Source organism: Haliaeetus leucocephalus, unplaced genomic scaffold, assembly GCF_000737465.1.
Source record: "Haliaeetus leucocephalus isolate CR32 unplaced genomic scaffold, Haliaeetus_leucocephalus-4.0 Scaffold0, whole genome shotgun sequence".
Classification (NCBI taxonomy): Eukaryota; Metazoa; Chordata; class Aves; order Accipitriformes; family Accipitridae; genus Haliaeetus; species Haliaeetus leucocephalus.
This window is the reverse complement of record NW_010972436.1, coordinates 14083605-14101370: the sequence shown is the minus strand read 5'-3', so window position 1 is coordinate 14101370 and position 17766 is coordinate 14083605. Positions and strand designations below refer to the sequence as shown.

General features: G+C 37.4%; 1 protein-coding gene across 3 annotated transcripts in view; it reads left to right on the top strand.

Moving 5' to 3' along the window:
- The first annotated feature begins 3132 nt into the window (after positions 1–3132).
- ARHGAP12 (Rho GTPase activating protein 12) overlaps positions 3133–17766 on the top strand; it is a 72351-nt gene continuing 57717 nt past the window's right edge. For all 3 annotated transcript variants that reach the window (XM_010585171.1, XM_010585163.1, XM_010585155.1), the window contains exon 1: positions 3133–3852. In XM_010585171.1, the coding sequence (XP_010583473.1) occupies positions 3184–3852 (669 nt within the window). In that variant the 5' untranslated portion in view covers positions 3133–3183. The remainder of the gene's footprint in view (positions 3853–17766) is intronic.

Below are 17766 nucleotides of genomic sequence, written 5' to 3'. Positions count from 1 at the left end.
TGGCTCTTTAACCCGAGTTCTACGAGACGGATACATGGACCCTTGAAAGGATATTACAGTTGGCTATCCCCTGGGCTGCGCATAGGGTACAGGCAGTCTACCTTCTGTGGCACAACAGCTGCGTTAAAAAAATTCAAACAAAATAAAACTTAATGCATTTGGATCTGTGGAATCAAGGCCATGATAGTTTGCAGACCTACAGGGTTAATGTTGGTATTTGTTAAACTTGCTGAGAAAGATTTCCCACCTATGCCATAGGTATCTCTTGCTTCTTTCTGTTGAGGCAGAGAATTGGAGCCTTGCTTGATCCTGATGATGTGATCTGTTTATAAAACTGTTTTAGTGTTCCGGCCAAATGCAGAACACAGCCTGTCTCTTTTTGATCCTATGTTCAACATTACCAAATGTTTGCTATTGACTTGATAATTTTGCAGCTTGGATGAAAGAACAAAAAATTGTGCTGCTTACTTTTGTTGGTGTTTTTTTTCTGGGTTTTTTTTGTGTGGTTTTTTTTTTTTGGAAAGGGGTGAGGCTGCAACACTGACTTCAAAAGTGGATAGAGCTGTTTTTGTAGCTGCTGTATTTTATTTACCTTGTATTTATCAAAATTCTGTTTTTTAAAGCATAAAATGCAACTTAGTGAACCTGTCTGTCTTGAAAAAATGTTGAGCATGCATTCTCAATAGTTATATGGAATTGGCAAAAGAGAAATGAAAAATCCAAGCTTTTAAACACTTGGTAGCCCTGTGGGAAACCATAGGCTTATGTTCTCTTTTTGGTTTCTGTATGGGAGAAGGACAAACAGTGTGAATGGGTGCTCGTCCTACATCTCAAGTTACAAGGTAGCAGACCTTAGAGGTAGCCTGTAACTTGGAAACACTTGTATTTTTCTGGTATATGACCTTGAAGCAGTGAAAGGGTTTGGTAGCGGCTTTGAAGAAGTGTTGGGAGGAGTCAGGTTTAGTAACAAGGAAAAAATTACATTTGTATGGCAGAGCTTCCAAAACTAGGAAGAGAGTGGGAATGGCTTGCAATTAGTTCATGTTTACCTTCTGCTACAGTTGCTAAACAACTGCAAAGCTGCACTTAAAAATACCTATTTATGTAGAACAGCAGGTAAGCAAGTTGTTTTGTACAGAGGCTGTAAATAGACTATAATGCTGTGAATTTCAATGTACCCGTTTTATGGTAGAGAGAGTAAACACCAGAATCGTAGCATTCTTTTCTACTGCTTTGTGTTCTTACTGTCAGCTTTGTTGAATGTGGTACCATCATGCCTTCTGCCAAGTCCTCGATTAAATTTTAAGTCTGATCTGGTGATTCAATTTGGAGTCTTGTAAACGATGGTGGCTTTCAAGTTACCTGTAAGAAATGCTTCCTGGAAGTAAAAGAAGATGGGCTGTGGGTGAGAGAAAGACACAGTTTGCCACAGATGGACACTTCTGTCTTGGCATCATACTTAAGCTTTTTAGCTGCTTCTTTTCCTACCGAGTGATGTGGGAAATGTATTTTTTTTTTTTCCCAAGGCTGAGACCAAATAGCAGAAATGGCGAAAGAAAAATTGAAGAACTGTTAGGGGTTTCTGCTTCAGCTATCCCCAGAAGTCCTTTGTTGTTGTTGTTTCTGTCCTTAGTCCCATTTAGGGTAGCTGAATTCACTCTACATTTGTCTGCCTGCATGGAATTGCATTAGTTCTACTCTGTGGCAGGGTGAATGCTATGAATCTCATCACAAAGTCTTAACTTGCAGAGCTGCAAGTTTCTATATAATTTTTCTCATTCATGAAACATGCTTTTTTAAAAAAGGACTTATTTGTTAATCTTTAAGATTAAATGTGGTAGCATTTTACTTGAATTCTCCTACGTTCTATTTGAATGCTAGAGATCTTCCCCTTACATGCTTTGATTTTCAAGATTAAGAAATCATATCTTTCATGTTGATTTGCTATGTTGTGTTCAGTGTAAGTTGGCAAGAATGATGCTTATCCACTCATGAACTGTGATATTGATGCTACATGATTAAATAGAGAGAAATTCTAGTTCATGGGTGCAGATACAGTGGTGGTTGTCTGGGTTACAAGATGCTGAAAGTCCTTTTCAATATTTTCATGTATTATCTTTTCATTTATTATCCTTTTTTGGTTTTGGTTCATAGTCCTGTTTCATTATTGTTGGGTTTTTTGTTCGTGTTTTCTGTTTTAGTCCTTAAACTTTTAGTTGGATCAGGTTTTCTGTAAGATAAGTACCACAAAAAGCTCTCTTAAGAGCAAAGTAAATATACAGAATTTAAACCACTGAAACCAAAGTATCTTGGAAACGTTGAATACTTTTATCTAACACTACCATGGTTATAGATGAAATTCTATGTTGCAGTTACACTAGCAATTTAAAGAAATAAATAAAAGAGTCTTCATACCACCTGTTTTATAGAAAACAGCTAGATGCAGAGCCAACATGACGTGCAGCCTCAGACAGCGTGGGTCACATAGTCCCCATGTCATCTCCTTCTGCAGTTAGGTGAAGGTTAGCAAGCTCTGTAGGGCATGCAGCACATGTGGGTCAAGGATTGTCAGCCCATGCTGAGCCTGATGACTGGTGTGTAGCATTGGAGGGAGATTTAAGGGATTTTGTAAGGAATTTTGAGCACTCTGAAGGGACACTTGAACTGAAATAGGAATCAAAATAAGCAAATAGTAATCTTCTCCTTTTGAATATTTTTATTAAAAGCAGGGTAGTAACATAACTCCATGAAGAAATTAACCCTGTGTGTAAGCAAGAGGTTGACTCAGACTATTCCCCCCACCAAGCCCCTGATGATCAGTCAACATTACTTAGTAATAGAAACAGGCTTAATGAGCCACTTGATAGCAGGAGGCTTGTGTGAATAGGAGAGTTAAATCGGTAACTAAGTTGTTCTGCTGGGTTTCTGTTTTGTCACTGAGAAAGGTATCTGAAAGTCTTGCATTCTTCCATCAATTAATTAGTCTGAGGTTGACATAAATTGAATAGGCAGGGTTATTTTAAAAATGATTTTCCTCTGAAGTGCTCTTAAATAATTACTTTATTACATGATATGTTGTTTTTTTTTTCCCTTACAGCTCTGATTATTAACTGGAAAATAACGCTTCTGAAACAGAATGTGGCTTACCTTTTGCCTGAAAAGGTGAAGTCTTTTCAAATAGAAATGGCTGATAAAGGTGGGAAGATCCTTCCAGGACAATTGTACATTGAAGTGGAATACGACTATGAGTATGAGGCCAAGGACAAGAAAATTGTGATTAAGCAAGGGGAGAAATACATCTTGGTGAAAAAGACTAATGATGATTGGTGGCAAGTCAAAAGAGATGAAAATTCCAAACCCTTTTATGTGCCAGCACAGTATGTGAAGGAAATACCACGAAAAGCGCTGATGCCACCTGTTAAGCAGGCAAGCATGCTGCCAAATAATGCTTTGAAGTTGACACATGGATTACAGAGATCAACAGAAAATGTGAATAAGTCACCAGAGCTTTCTAGTTTTGGAAAATCTTCTCCAGTTCAAGTGTCTTGCTTAGTTCGAGATGCCAATCAAAATCTGGGACCGAACAATAGCCCCGGTCAAACTCTTGGTTTGAGTCTGGACCTTACCCAAAACAATGGAAAACTTAACAATGAGTTGCAATCTCCCAAGGTTTCCAATCAGTATAGAACTGTCTCCATGGGTCATTTCCCATGTCCAGAGTTCTTGGAAATAGAGAAGACCAGCTTTTTGCATGAACAATCTTGTGATTCAGCAGGAGAAGGCTCAGAAAAAATTCACCAAGATTCAGAGTCTGGAGATGAACTCAGCAGTAGCTCCACAGAGCAAGTGCAGGTAAGCTAAAAAATGATCCCAGTAGATTTGTCTGGTTTTTTTTTCTTTTGTTTCCTTATTGCCATAATTGCTTACTATTGTTTTGAGATTTATTCCTAATAAACTCAGGTTGTTTAAGTAAAAATGTCTTATCTCGGCATGAATTAATTCCATTTACATTATTCTGTGATTGAATGTTACAGAGACGCAGTTTTTCTTTATTAAGATTGTTTTGAAATGACACTGAATTTGGGTTATATTTTCTTCCAGAGGAAGGGAGCCTACTGCAGTAACCTCCTTACTACTTGGCTTGTTGAAATAATAGTGCTAGCAACTGTCAGCTTTTTCTAACTATGTGAATAGATGGCATAAGAGCTGTAAATTGATGTGTTAGTGTGTTTAATAGTTTAAAAATGGTACACTTAAGATTTATATGGAGTTTAATTTCAGGCTTGATTATTTTATTTGTAGGCTTTTGTAATGAGTCAGCCTTGTCAATTCTGCTTCTCACAACTTTACTCTGGATTAAAACTCAAAACATGTGAGTTTGTTAATTAGTATGGAAGAATCTCAGGAATGATGTACTCCCACTTCAGGCGAAAACTGAGCATTGATGGCCTTTTTCCTTAGTAAAGTGGTTTCTCTCACTTTTTTTTTTTTTAAACAGGCTTCCCCCACCCCCAACAAAAGATTAGCACTCTTAGGTAATCAGGTCACTTCTGGTACGGGTAGCCAAGTTAATTGGTCTATTGTAATCCAGTTTTTTTCTTGAACTAGTGGTGTACGTGTACATACACATAATTATGTATGTGTGTGTATAGACAATTCCCCTGCTTCCCTGCCACCACCACCCCCATCTTTCTGTAGGGAGATGTTAAATTTTTTTTTAATTGTAAAGTTAAAAGCTCCCTAGTCTTCAACTTTAACTCTGTAATGTGAAACTGTTGTTGCTTGGGTACAAACTGATCATTATAGTAAATTCCACTTAGCAGCATGTATTCAGAGTACCAAAGGAATTCACTCAAGTGTAGTATTAAAATAAAAGTTGATGCTAACTTTAGAAATAAAAATCTTATCATGGGGAGCTGTGAATCAGTACTTTGCTAATAAGACACAATTAAGACAAAGCTGCTGAGTGAGTGTGGGAAGATCTTAAAGATACAAGATTGATTGGGTGATTTATGTACTCTTGAACTATATGAGCTCATATAAATATATTTATTGAAATATTCAGAATCGGTGTTTTTTTCAATATCCTACTCTACTCTTGGCCTCATTCTTGAAATTCAGAGTTTCTTTAGTTATGGGACTTCTATGACAGTTTTATTTTAACTCCCCCCCTAATAATAAGGAATAAAGAGGATTACTTAATTTAGTTTCTTTTTTTTTTTAATAATTTCTTGCTTATGCAGTGAAGATTGATCAGTTTTCTTGCATGTTCTTTACTGCAGTGTCCTAGCTCACTGTAGTTGATATGAGCTACTTAGAACTTGGAAGGATAAAATAGTTATAAGATGCTTATTTTGGAAGCATGTGTAGTAGCCCATCTGCTGCCATAGTAATCGATTGCCAAACAAATTATGAAAATACTAAGGAATGTTTAGAAAGTATATCGTACTTTAAATAGTTTACCACACTAAAGTTTATATTGTATGTTAAGAGTGCCTTCGACTGTGTTGAGTATAATTTGACGCATCTCATTTCTCTAAAGTAGAAGAAACTAACATTACATGGGTGTTTTGTCACACAATAAGAAATACGTGGCCTGCTGCTCAGTTTCCACTGGACTTTGTGACTGTTGATGCAGTGACACTTAGTCTTTCCACCTTTCTCCCCCCTCCCACACCCCCAAATATACTTGACTCAGTGCTACAAGCTATTTGTGAGTTTGGATATGAGTGGGACAGCTATGCACATATTTGTAGACTTCACTGGGTTATGGAAGGTCTGAAGATGGGAGTTTTCACAGTGTTTAAAAATTACAAATCCTAAAAATGCTACATACTGGCTGTGGAAAAAGCGCGGCAGTTTCTGGCTACTGTTACTGAAGAACTTGCCATTATCGTGGTCTTGGGTGACAAGAATGCAGATGTTCACTGTGCCTTGCAGTTGTCTTATTTTAAAACTGTGAAGTAACTTAATCTCATTGTGTGCGATCACAAGCTCTTTAAATATGATGAAAATGTTTGACATTTAGTAGCCATAGGGATTAAAGCAGCAGTAGCACTGATGTCACTGTTAGCTTAGTCTAGATATTCAGAGTGTCAGCCTTCTCACTGGAACAGCCTCGCATTTTTTTTTTTTTAGAATTCTTTCAATAATGAGCATTGTTCAGTAGAAATCAGCTGTGCAGAAATTAATGGCTCAGAAAGCTGTTTTTATTGCTCTTAGTCTGTAGTGAGAACATCAAGTTCCCAGCTTTCACACACAAACAGGATTTCACTTCACAAGACTGACTGTGGTTCTCCCTCCCCTGCCTGCTGTGGAGTTCAGTTTTATGCAGTCTGCATTATAATAAACTCTAAGCTACAGGTGTTTTCTCTTAAAGTTGTAAGATTAGAAGCTAGAATGACCTTAATACCTTTGTGTAGGTGATTTTTTGGAGGGGGTTGAGGTGATAGTATTCAGCCCTAGCCCAACCTTTAGTGTGTTTTTAGTATCCTGAGTACAAATGTAGGAGATGCAGAGGAATGCTGCTGTTGTAACCACCTCTTAGAAGAATCTCATATTATCCTCCTTCTCCTTTCCAGTAATGGAGTGCAGGTTCTGCGGCTGTACAGTCTTGAGCTCATAGGCTTGCTGGCTGTGGAAATACTGGAAGATCCAGAGTCTGCAAAGTACTGCATAAAGGAAGGATTTTTTTTTAGCAGCTGAAATATTACATGAAATGAAGGATAGAGGTGACAGTGTGAGCAGAAGAACTTGCTAATGAAGATAGGAGCAAATGATCTGCTCAAGAGAAAGATCAGACTGGGTAATGAATATTCTTGACATTTCATGCAAAGAAATTCCAACTATTGAGTGCAACTCTGGTGCATAAGGCATTGTAAGAATCGGATGTTACTTCATGGACTTGAACTACAGGAAGGCTGGAGGTAACTGGAGGAAGTAGGGCTTGAGAGGAAACAAGCTCCAACTTAACCAAATTTAAATCTCTGGTGGACACAGTAACTGTAGGTAGCATTGGAATTGAATGAAATGGTTCAGGAGTGCACAGCTGGGCATAAGACTTCTGACATGGTGGTGGCGCTTGAAGCTGTGAGAATCAATGAAATTCAATAGAATTTTAGGAAAACGGTGTCAGGTGTGATGTCCTGATCCCACAGTGAGGGGCAGAAAATACTCCTCAGAGAGGCCAGGGATGGGGGGGGAAAAGGAAAATTTTGAAAGAGGAGAATTCTGTAGCAGAAGATGGACAATCTTGAAAGAAGCAGATGGGAGGTCCCAGCAGTATGCAGTAGAGCCCCGAGTAATTGTTCTGAAGAAAAAAATTACATGTTTAGGCACGCCTAAACAGGAAAGAAAAGTTGAAGCAAAAGTGGAAGACATTAAAAGTGGTCTTGAAAAGGAGCTTTGAGCAGTGTTTGCAGGTAAAATCTACTGCCAAGTTTTGAGAGAGAAGGTGTGCAGATGGGGAAAGAGTTGGTTAAGTTCAGAGATCATGTCTAGAATGGTTAGGTGTTATCTATGAGGATGATACTTTGGAATAAAATAGTTACAGACAAAGATTAAAATGTGCTTTCAGCAATGCTAATGCATAACCTATGTGAAATAACTTTGTTTCTGGTGAGTGTTACCTCCTCTTCTGTCGTAGGAGACATAGAATATATTTAAAATACATTCACTGTCTTGATGTTACTTTTTATGCTTATTAAAAGTTACTTTTAGTAGCAGACAGTTTTAATCATTATAAATATAGACAGTGACCTATTTGCAAAGATTGTTCTGTCTTTCATCCTCTTTAGTAATTGACTATTGCATAAACTGTGAAGCACTAAAGGGGATTATCACTAGGATGGCTGTTTTGCTTTGATTAATTCTGAGTAGTAAAGATCTTGCAAAGACATCTTTCTGTTTTACCTCTGCAATTTCTGTGGCATTGTTGTAACTTTTTTTAAATTAAGAAAACAATTTTTTTTGTGTTTCTGTAGAAGATGCGAGGGTGCATCTTCTGGAGATCTTAGCATTCTTGACTTCGTCACTTAGTTGAAAGACTAGTGGCAAATCATTAGTGTTAGACTGCCTTGTGGGTCAAACATTAAACCTCTAAAATAAATGGCTATTACTAGTTTTGTGGGGCCCAGAATTAATTTGCTTCTATTGTAAGAAATTTCATGCTATTTTTTTTCATTCATTTGCCCAAGGAATAAACAATTTGACAGTATGAAGGAAGCATGCTATATACAAAGAGGTTTTTTTTTCCTTAATGAAAATGAGCATGTTTGCAGATTCATGGTGGCATGTATAATGCAATATTCTGAATTGCATTTTAAGTATCATCTTTTTAATCTCTTAACTCCTTAAAATCAGCATTTGTTATTCTAATGATGTTAAATGCTGAAATATGCCCATTATAATGAGGTGAAGAATAAGTTTCAATGACAAGGAACTAAAAGCTTTATAATTTAAAGAATTTTGTAGAACATTGGCACATTTTTTTTTTTTAAATTCCAGTAACTGCTGTTAGAACTTAGAAAACATTTCAAGCTGTTTACAAAGTTACATCAGTAATTCTGAATGTTGTTGGTCCAGAAACTTTAAGGAATATTTTTCCTGGCTTTTTTTTTTTTTCCCTACCTAGTGATAGCAGGTCTCGATAGTTTCACTTTACAGTGGTGCTGTTTGTGATCAGCTCTCTCTCAGTATTTTTAATACATAAGTCAGCTAGCAGATAGCTGTCCCTCTTGGTCTGAGTGAGTAATTCTGGATTTAGGTGCCCTAGAATGAGAAGGCTCTGTGTCCCACTTAACACTGCCTACAGCCCGTACGCTCCGCTGAACTTCCCTGCTGCAAATCAGATTGACCTTCTTTAAAAAAAAAAAAACCAAAATAAAAACCCACAAGTATTATCTATGTGACGCAATTGTCAAAAAACCATAACCTGGGAGACAAGTTGGGTTTAGTTGCTTGGCTTGTTCTAACACTGGTGTCTGAATACTCAGCTGAGCAAGCTACAGATCTGCTTGGTACATGCAGTTTTGTGTTGTGATTTCAGAATTGAAACAAACATCTGGAGCACTGTTAATTCTGCAAGTGCCAACACAGTCGTCTGACTTTTCACCCCTATTTACCTTAATTTCATGCAGAAAATGATAAAGTGGAACTTCCAAGGCATCAGCTTACATTAATAAACCTGTGCCTTTCATCCTGGTAGAACTACTTACTAGCTCAAATGAAACTGAAGCTGCAGTGCTTAAGGAATAAAAGCTATACTATGGAATTGATTTTCCTTTTTTTTTTTATCTAGAAGAGTGTAATTTCTAGTGTGCAATATGAATTTTGGTGCCTGCTGTCTCGCCTGCCTTTTCTTTTGAAGTAGTGCAAAATACTACCCTCCGCAGGGGTGATGGCAGAATCTTTAGGGATGGTGGAGTAAATGCTTAAACAGAAAAGCAGCCCTAGGAAAAGGAATGTATGTTTTGTCTGACTGCTGCCTAAACTGAAATCAACTGAAGATACTGGGGAATTGCTTGTTCTCCCTTGGCAGTGCTTCTGTCAATTTTAAGTGGGGAATCTCCAGACATAGAACGAACTTAAATTGCTTTGTTATAAACAAAAACACATTTGAGAGTATTTGATCATATCTTGTTCTTGCACGTAATTGAATATAAACGATTGTATTTGGTATGTCTTTACCTAGTTACTATTTAGGCAGTTGTTTAATATTGCAGTGCTTGCCTGTGGAATAAATGTGCTGTTATTTTGTAGAATTCTAAAGAAAGTATCATTTGTTTCACAGCAGTGTGACAAAATGGAACGTATGACTCGGTAGAATAAAATGCAGAACACTTTTTTCTTTTTTTTTTTAGGCAGTTCTCTAGAATAGTAGACATTTGTGCTTAAAAAAAGGAAAGTAAAATCTATGTGTAGCTAGTACCCAAACAGCTGATATTTCTCTGACGTGCCTTGCCAGATATGTTTGATTTAAAAATGATGGAGAGAAACGGGTTTTGCCCTTATGTGGGGTTTGTTCTAATGCTAAAGGACAGTGCTTTTGGACAAAACAATCTTTCAAGACAGTAAGAATTGAAGCTTTTCAAAAGACTTTTGTGATGGTAAGTAATTGGGCAACATAGGGTTAGCTTACACTTAACGATTTTGAATTTGGTCTATCTTAATGTGGCTTCTGAGCTAGTTCTTGGGAAAGACAGTAACTTTTCAGTAGATTGTTTTATGAAAGTGCTAGGTTAATGCAGAGGAGCAATCAAACAAGCATGGAAAATGTCAGCAGTAGGAAACAACAAAACAAAAATGCAGAACTCTAATTCCATGGTATTTCTGTATTTTTAAATAGTGTGCATTTGCTGGCCTCTCTCATCTTGAAAAGTAGATAGTAGTGCTGAAAATAGCATAGAAGAGGTGAAGAGTATGAGCAGAGACATGGAATAGTTCCTGTGTGAAGGCTTTGCAAAAACCTTACATGCTAGTGGGTGTACACTTAGTACTGCATACAGAGGACTCCTGATTTTTAAGTTGGTATTGTAATTATTGATGCTGAAATGGCTGAGAATAAAGCAGCCTAAATTTTGGTGGTTTTTTTTCCCCATTTTTCAACAGTTTTTATCTGCTTGTCCTGTCTTGTCTTTTGTAAAATCTTTTGACAGAGACTTAGAGCTTGTGTACAATGATGCTCTGAAGAGTGGCATAGGTGTTTAGAGTCTGTGTTTCAATTAATTCTAGTTCTCCGTCTCATAAAACAGTTTTGTACATGAAAGCTGAAAGTTGAGGAGCTCTCTGAATGAATTGAGCTTATTGCTTATGTTGGGTTTTGATGTTACATTATTTGGCTTCAACTTCTGTTTGTAATCAAATTCATGATTAGAACTTACTGGCTCCCATCTTAAATCTGAAATTACATATTACATTTTGAATTACATTAACATAGTTTTAATTGTTCCCTTTTTTAATGGTTTGCCTGGGGCTTCTGGATGATCTTTGGATCATTCAGTTAAATTAAGTAGCTTCCCTGTGTTTAGTGCTGAAGAGCAGAGTTTTGTGTATGTTTTCTGGTGGTGTCTAGTGTATGCAGTTGCCATCCTTCTCTTGCTTTTGTGGATTATTGTTCCGTTGAATCACTTTGCTGCTGTAGTCACCACCTGGCTCTATGAATATTTATTGCTAGTACGGCACTGAGATGGAGTGGTGCTGGCTTAAGCAGTGTTGTGATCCAGTATGTCAATAGCCCATACATACCCCTTTACTGCAATTTTGGGTAGTCATAAATAGTCCAGTGCGAAGTCTGCAGATCTGATGGATTGGAGGACACACTTGCCTTTTTAGTGTCATTGATGTGATGGGACTTCTGCAACAAATGTGCTAATGTAAAGAAATATTCTAATAAAATATCTGATAAACCCAAAAATACTGTTAACAAACTTTCTGGACTCTCAACTGGTTGTTCAACATATCTAATAGTGTTATATACACATCTCTTTTCTAGACAGCTTGAGAGGTTGCCAAGATATTGTTTAGAAATGATTCGTGCTACAACAGAAACTCTATACAGTGTTGCACATAACTATTGTTGTTCTTGAAGTATTTAGAAGCAGCTTTATCCTGTGGTAAAGTGTTGTAACACTAAATATGAGGTTCTTCAGTGACTTTGATTGGACTGCTTTTCCTGTTGAAATTGAATAAAGGTGTCTCCCACCCCACCCCTGCTGATGGATGATCTATCAACATGCTTGGCACTATCCATATCAATTTCTGGTTATCTGCATCTGATTCAAAGAGCTAATAGATGGCTGTCATGCATAACTGCATTGTGCTTTAGACACAGGGGACTATATATGTGTGTATGTATGTATATACATATCCTCTCTCTCTATAATTATATATATAAAGCTATAAAAAAAAACAGGGGCCATTGTTCTGTTTCATGATAGCACTTTGATCTTGATTTGCACCTCATATAGTGCAACTACCAACTTCACGCTCCTTCACAAAAACTTCATGAGATGTACTCATCAGTATTGTCCTTTTTTTTCTTTTTCTTTTTTTCTCCCCTCTTATTTTAATCCTCTAAATAAGTCCATTTGTCCTGGCTGTGACTTTGTCCTTATCCTCCCTCCCAGGTGCCACACTCTAACTTTTAATGGCATCTTCACGCTACCCTAAGGCCCTGTACTTTTCGTAGCATAATGTGTGTTACTCTTTAGTGCTCATGGCCACAAGCTATGCCAGAGGACTTCATTACTTCCTCCCAGGCATGCTTTTCACAGCCAGGCTCTGTGGCTGCCTTCCTTTAGGCAGGGAGCTGGAGCCTGAGCTCCCTGGAGAAGCTGCAGCGTGGCCCAGCTGTCACGCAGCTCTGTCCTTCCAGCCCTTTGCTCATCATTCGTTCACTTGCTGAGCTCAGCCACTCGCCCTTGTGCCCGTGGCAGATCCTAATCGGTTGTCCACTGCAGCCTTAGCAGTAACCAGCTACAGCCTTCGCTTTACTTGCTTTGCTTCCTCTTGCCTTTGCCAACCTGAAGGGTTACGTACTTCATGTGACTGCCTGAGAAGAGAGGACATTTAGGGTGAGGGAAGTAAAACTCTAGAGATATTTTTTGTTGTTGGTTTTTCATGCTCTTCTCACAAGGACAGACCTGTCTCAGTTCTTGTTCTTCCCAAGTTTGAGAGCACTTGTTCCTATAGCAGGTTGTGGGTTATGATGTACCAAGGTATAAATTTTCCTTTAAGTTTGTTTACTTTTTGGGTAACTGTATATGTAAAAACTGTATTGCATCCCTTTTTCTTTTGCCTAGTTCATAAGTTGCTATTGTAACCATCAGTTGAGCAAAACTTGAATATGTGCTTCTGCTCAATTTTTTTTTTAATCTTTTATGGAGAACTGGAGAAACCCAAATCCCAAGTGCTTTGCTAAAATCTAGCTCTAAATTGTTTTTTCATTCTTTTCTTGCTTTATAAAGCTCTAAACCCTCAGCAGATTTTGTCCAAACTTACGGTGTGATGATACCCCATACAGCATTTGTCAGGGCTGTAAGACAGAGTGCTTTCTAGCTGCTGCATGTCTTTGGCATGCTGTTTATTAAAGCAAATAAAGAGAACGTTGTGGGATAAGAAAATGTTACACTGACAATTTCTTTCTTTGCAGTTGATTTTCTGAGGAAAGTTTGTGATTGTAGCTTGAAGGGCTGTATTTAAATACTGTGTCCATAGGTGATCTCAGGAATTCCACATGCTTATCCTGCTCTCACTTCATCTCACAATGCCTCCTTAACTGTCTGTCCAGAAACTGCTGCTTTGCTTCACCATGTATTATGTTAAACGTGATTTGAGCACTGAAGACCAGGCTTCTGTGTTGTCCTTGGTATGGCTGGATCTGGGCTTGAGTGCAGCCTCAGAATTGTTGTAAAGTAAATAAAATTCCACGAATACTAAATCTTTTTATATCTTCTTAACTGTCATCTGAAAAAAAATATGCTAGTTTAATATCTAATTTTATTGAAGCAGTAGTTGCAGACTTACTTTAACGTCTGTTTTAATGTTGAAACACAAAATTAAGGGACAAAAGTATACTTATTTATTCTGGATACTGAATTGCAGAAATAGCTGTTCTTAAAAGTGAAAGAAATTCTTGCTAGTGTAAGGAAAATAAAGGGGAAGAAAGAGTGCAGATATGCATGGCTGAGGGTTTCATGCTTTCTGCCCTGAAACTGGGTGCCAACAAACTGTCTGCAAGTAGAGAGAAACAAACTAAGAAATACAGTTAAAGGACAAATATATCTATTTTTAGTTGTTGTAAGGGGGGGGGGGGGAAGATGCAACCTGGTTGAGATTCCCATGAGAATTTTATTGCTTTGCTTAGTTCTTCTGTAAGCAGTCCATATAGCCTATTGCTGAGTATTTCTGGGATATCGAGATAGTCTTTAACAGTACAATTGTGTGCTTGCCTTTAGCATTTTAAAAAAACCTCAGAAGTGATCTTAAAAACAAACAAACAAAAAAACCCCCCAAAACTTGTTGAAGTTAGGCACAGTGGGTTGAATGTATTTCTAAAAATATTCATCGTATGATTTGGTACTTTTGCAAAACAGAGTAATGATGTTAAAATTTGAGTGACTATAGCCTATTCTAGGTCAGTTAAAAGTTGAGAATTAAAAAACTAAATCTTAGAAGTACCATGGCATAATTACTTACAGCCTTTTTTGTGTGGTCTTAAACAGCCACTAAAAGAAATATTCCTACTTTGATCAAATTTTGAAATAACTCTTATATAAATATGCCAACTAGTAACACTTATTTTGTTCATCCTACTATGTCTTTTAAGGCAGAATTTTAAACTGAACTCTTTCTTGACTTAAACTGTTGTGTGTGTCTTGTCTGTCATGACACTTGGCTTTCTATTTTATCCTTCACTACCAGAAAAAAAATGTTATGCATGGTGTAATAGTAGATGTTCTTTGTCTTAAGTCATTAAAATATGTGAGTTTGAGGGGTTCAAGTAGCCCTAAGAAAACTTTGAAGTTTTGATTGTGTGCTGGAGCACATATATTGTGGAGGCAGCATCTTCTGAATTTAGAAGGACTTGTGACATTTTGTCTTAATTCTTCATATTTCCTCTCCAATATAAATGATGGGTGCTAATATATGTGGGATTTTTATGGTTTATTTGGAAACTTTTAACATACAAACTAAACAGCTGAGTAGGTTTATATACTGGAGGTGACAATACATAAACAGCCAGCTTCTGGTCCTGTTAAGAGCCCAACTTGTAATGGAATTAATATTAAAATGCTTTTCCAGTGGAGCTGTGAACTTCTGTAAGTGCCAAAACCAGAAGTATTTTTCTTGGTCAGAGGGGTTTTAAACACAAAACACATCTACAGTATTGGAAAAAAAAAGAAATATATTCATTTTAATGCAAAAATTTTTTTCCCTCTTTAGCTTTTTGCCTGAAGGTTTGTTTGCTTCAGGCAGCCTGGTCAATATCCCATTCAGATAGTAGTAGGGAGACAGTAAGGATGTCAAAGAAATGCAGTATCCTAAAATACCGAAGACTCCTTTGAAAATTAAATTGCAGTCTCTGCTCTAAGTTGTTGTACAGTGACTTCGTCTTGCACCTTGTACAAAAGCTTTCTGTCTGTCATGGAATCCACTAATTATATTCAGTGTTACACAGTAAACATGTGAGAGAATACTGGCTCTGAATGCAGATTTAGTAAAGGATAATCCAGTACAGTGACTGGTGGTTTTTAAAGGCAGCCAAGTCTAATCTGTTCACTGTTGGTTGAAACCTGCCAGGTGAAGATGAATTTTGATGTTAAAATAATGAAATTTTAGATAATATGTTTTAATGAGCTAAATGAGTAAGTGGGAGCTTAACATCTAATTTTAATTTAACCATTTAAAAGATTAGCTGTTAGTTGAAATTATGTTTACATATGTGAAAAATGATGAATAGTGTGTGAAAATGGCGTTTGTATCATCTATAAGCTTCAGTGGTGCTTGAGGGAAGGTTTATGTGGAGAAAGAAGCCTCCAGAAACAAGCTATCAAAACCATATCAAACAGCTGCTTGTTCTAAATCCTTTTCAAGCTGGGGGATCTTTTCATATTAACTTATTGTGCTAAGTGTCTCAAAGACATGCTTTATGACAAGAGCGACTTGTTTTTTTAAATTGATTTGTAACTTCTTGCTGCTATTAGATCCATTTTGTTACGGTTTGCCAGTATGGCCAAAAGCTCCGTGCTGCCTTGGAGAACAGTGGCATAAAAGTTAAGTTTCTGCTCAATATAGATGATTCTGTATGCTACGATGTAAAGTATGCCCATGTGCTCTTAGAGTTTAGCAGTTTAACATCTTCCTGTAACTCTTGGCCTGCTTTTCTCCTGAGAGGAATGAGGGCTGCGAGGCTCGTCATACCTTGAGGCTTCATTGTAGGTTTTGTTATGGTTGCTGTACTGTCACCATGCCAGATTGTTTGCCCATCCTCTAATCCCCCATTTCAATGGCAATCTAAAAAGCACAGCTATTAATATCTCCAGTAAGTGTTATTCAGAAGATACAGCTAATCCCCCTATATACTCAATTGCTGCTCTTGTGAAGACAAAAGTATTTGGAGTAATGTTAGCCTGAACCCTATTCAGGTATTTAAAGTTTCCCAATAAGCTTTAATATTTCTAATATAGCTGTTGTACTAGATGTGACTGAACAGCAAAGTCTTAACGGTCATCAAGCAGAATAGGTTCTGTTCATTGACAGCAGTATTGCAGGAAGCTTTCTGGGCAGCTGGCTGATCAGCTTGCAGCACTGTTACTTTACAGACCCTTGTGGGACCTGGAGCTTCTACGATGTCTGCAGTTGCCTGTAATTCAGCTCTTTAGAGAAGCTCGGTGGAAATGAGCATAGAGAGCATTTTTTTCGGTAGAAAATGGCATAGAAATCAATGGCAAAGTATTCTTGTGAACACTTGTATACAGTAATTTTAAATACATGGAAAACCTTGGGTTTTGGTCTGCTTTATTCATGGCAAATTATTGTTTTTCCAGAAATAGTAAGGCTTTAAATGTCACTTGTTTGTGATACTCTGCTTTAGCTAAATCACCAAACAAATGCAGCAGACATCTAAAGGTGTATCATTTACTGATCACCACAGTAGAAAAATAACATGCCCTTTACCCTAGTACATATTTTTCTTGGAGAGTCCCAGAAAATTCAGCTTCCATTCTACCTGTGTTTTCTGCGGCTGAAAGCTGCTTTCCGTCAGCTTTCAAGAACAGCTTTATGTGCTGAGCTTTGCTATATACTTCCGCATAGAGATATTTAATGCATACATGTCCTTAAAAGCATTTTTTTTCAATAGCTTGGCAGATAGTGCTGCAATACTTTATTATACTTGTACTTTCAATGAGAATGTTCTCTAAAGGCTGGTGGCTCCAGCTGATCCGCTGAATGCTGAGCACAGAATTGTAATTCAGCAGCATGGGGGAGGGCCATGTTTGCCGTAGCTGCTCACTGGATGTTGCTTAATCAGCATGAAACTATTAGCAAATTCTTGCCATCTCAGCTATAATGTACTGCTAATAGGTTTGCTTTATTGCATAGGATAGTCGAAAAGGCCTGGAATGTTTTAGTAACTTTAAGTAGCATAACACTCCTCTTAACGAAGTTTGACAGCATTTTCTAAACTCCCTCACGCTGTATGACAAGAGTACCATAAATGCGTTCCTGTTACTAAGTGCTGGTAACTTATCTGTGTCTTTTCCTAACAAAAGTTTTCTTATGTGAAAGCTTTTGATGCAATTTTACATTCCAATGTATATAAAATAAGATTCCTGGCAATGAAAGCATCTGTATAATTAGTCCATTTTAATGTACTCTTAATTTTGTCTAAAAATTATGTATTTGTCAGAAGACTTTGTAAATCTTACTTCAGTCAAAAAAAAAAAAACAAACCCAAACCAACTTTTGTAAGGGTTGTTTTTGTCTTTTTTTTTTTAAATTACACCCTACACCCCCCAGTATTTTAGGATGTGCTTTGTCACCTGGGGCATGCAATTCTACAGTATTAATCCAGCAGTGCTGCTCATAGTCAGAATGGCTCTAGTTTAAATGTAGTACCACACATGGGAAGACCAGATGCCATCTTTATGATCAGTGCATCTTTGACAGACCTTGTCCTGACTGATCTAACTATGACAGCAGGCCTTTGGAGATGGAGCCTGTACTTGAAATATCAAAATATTTGGCTGCCGCCCCCCCCCCCCC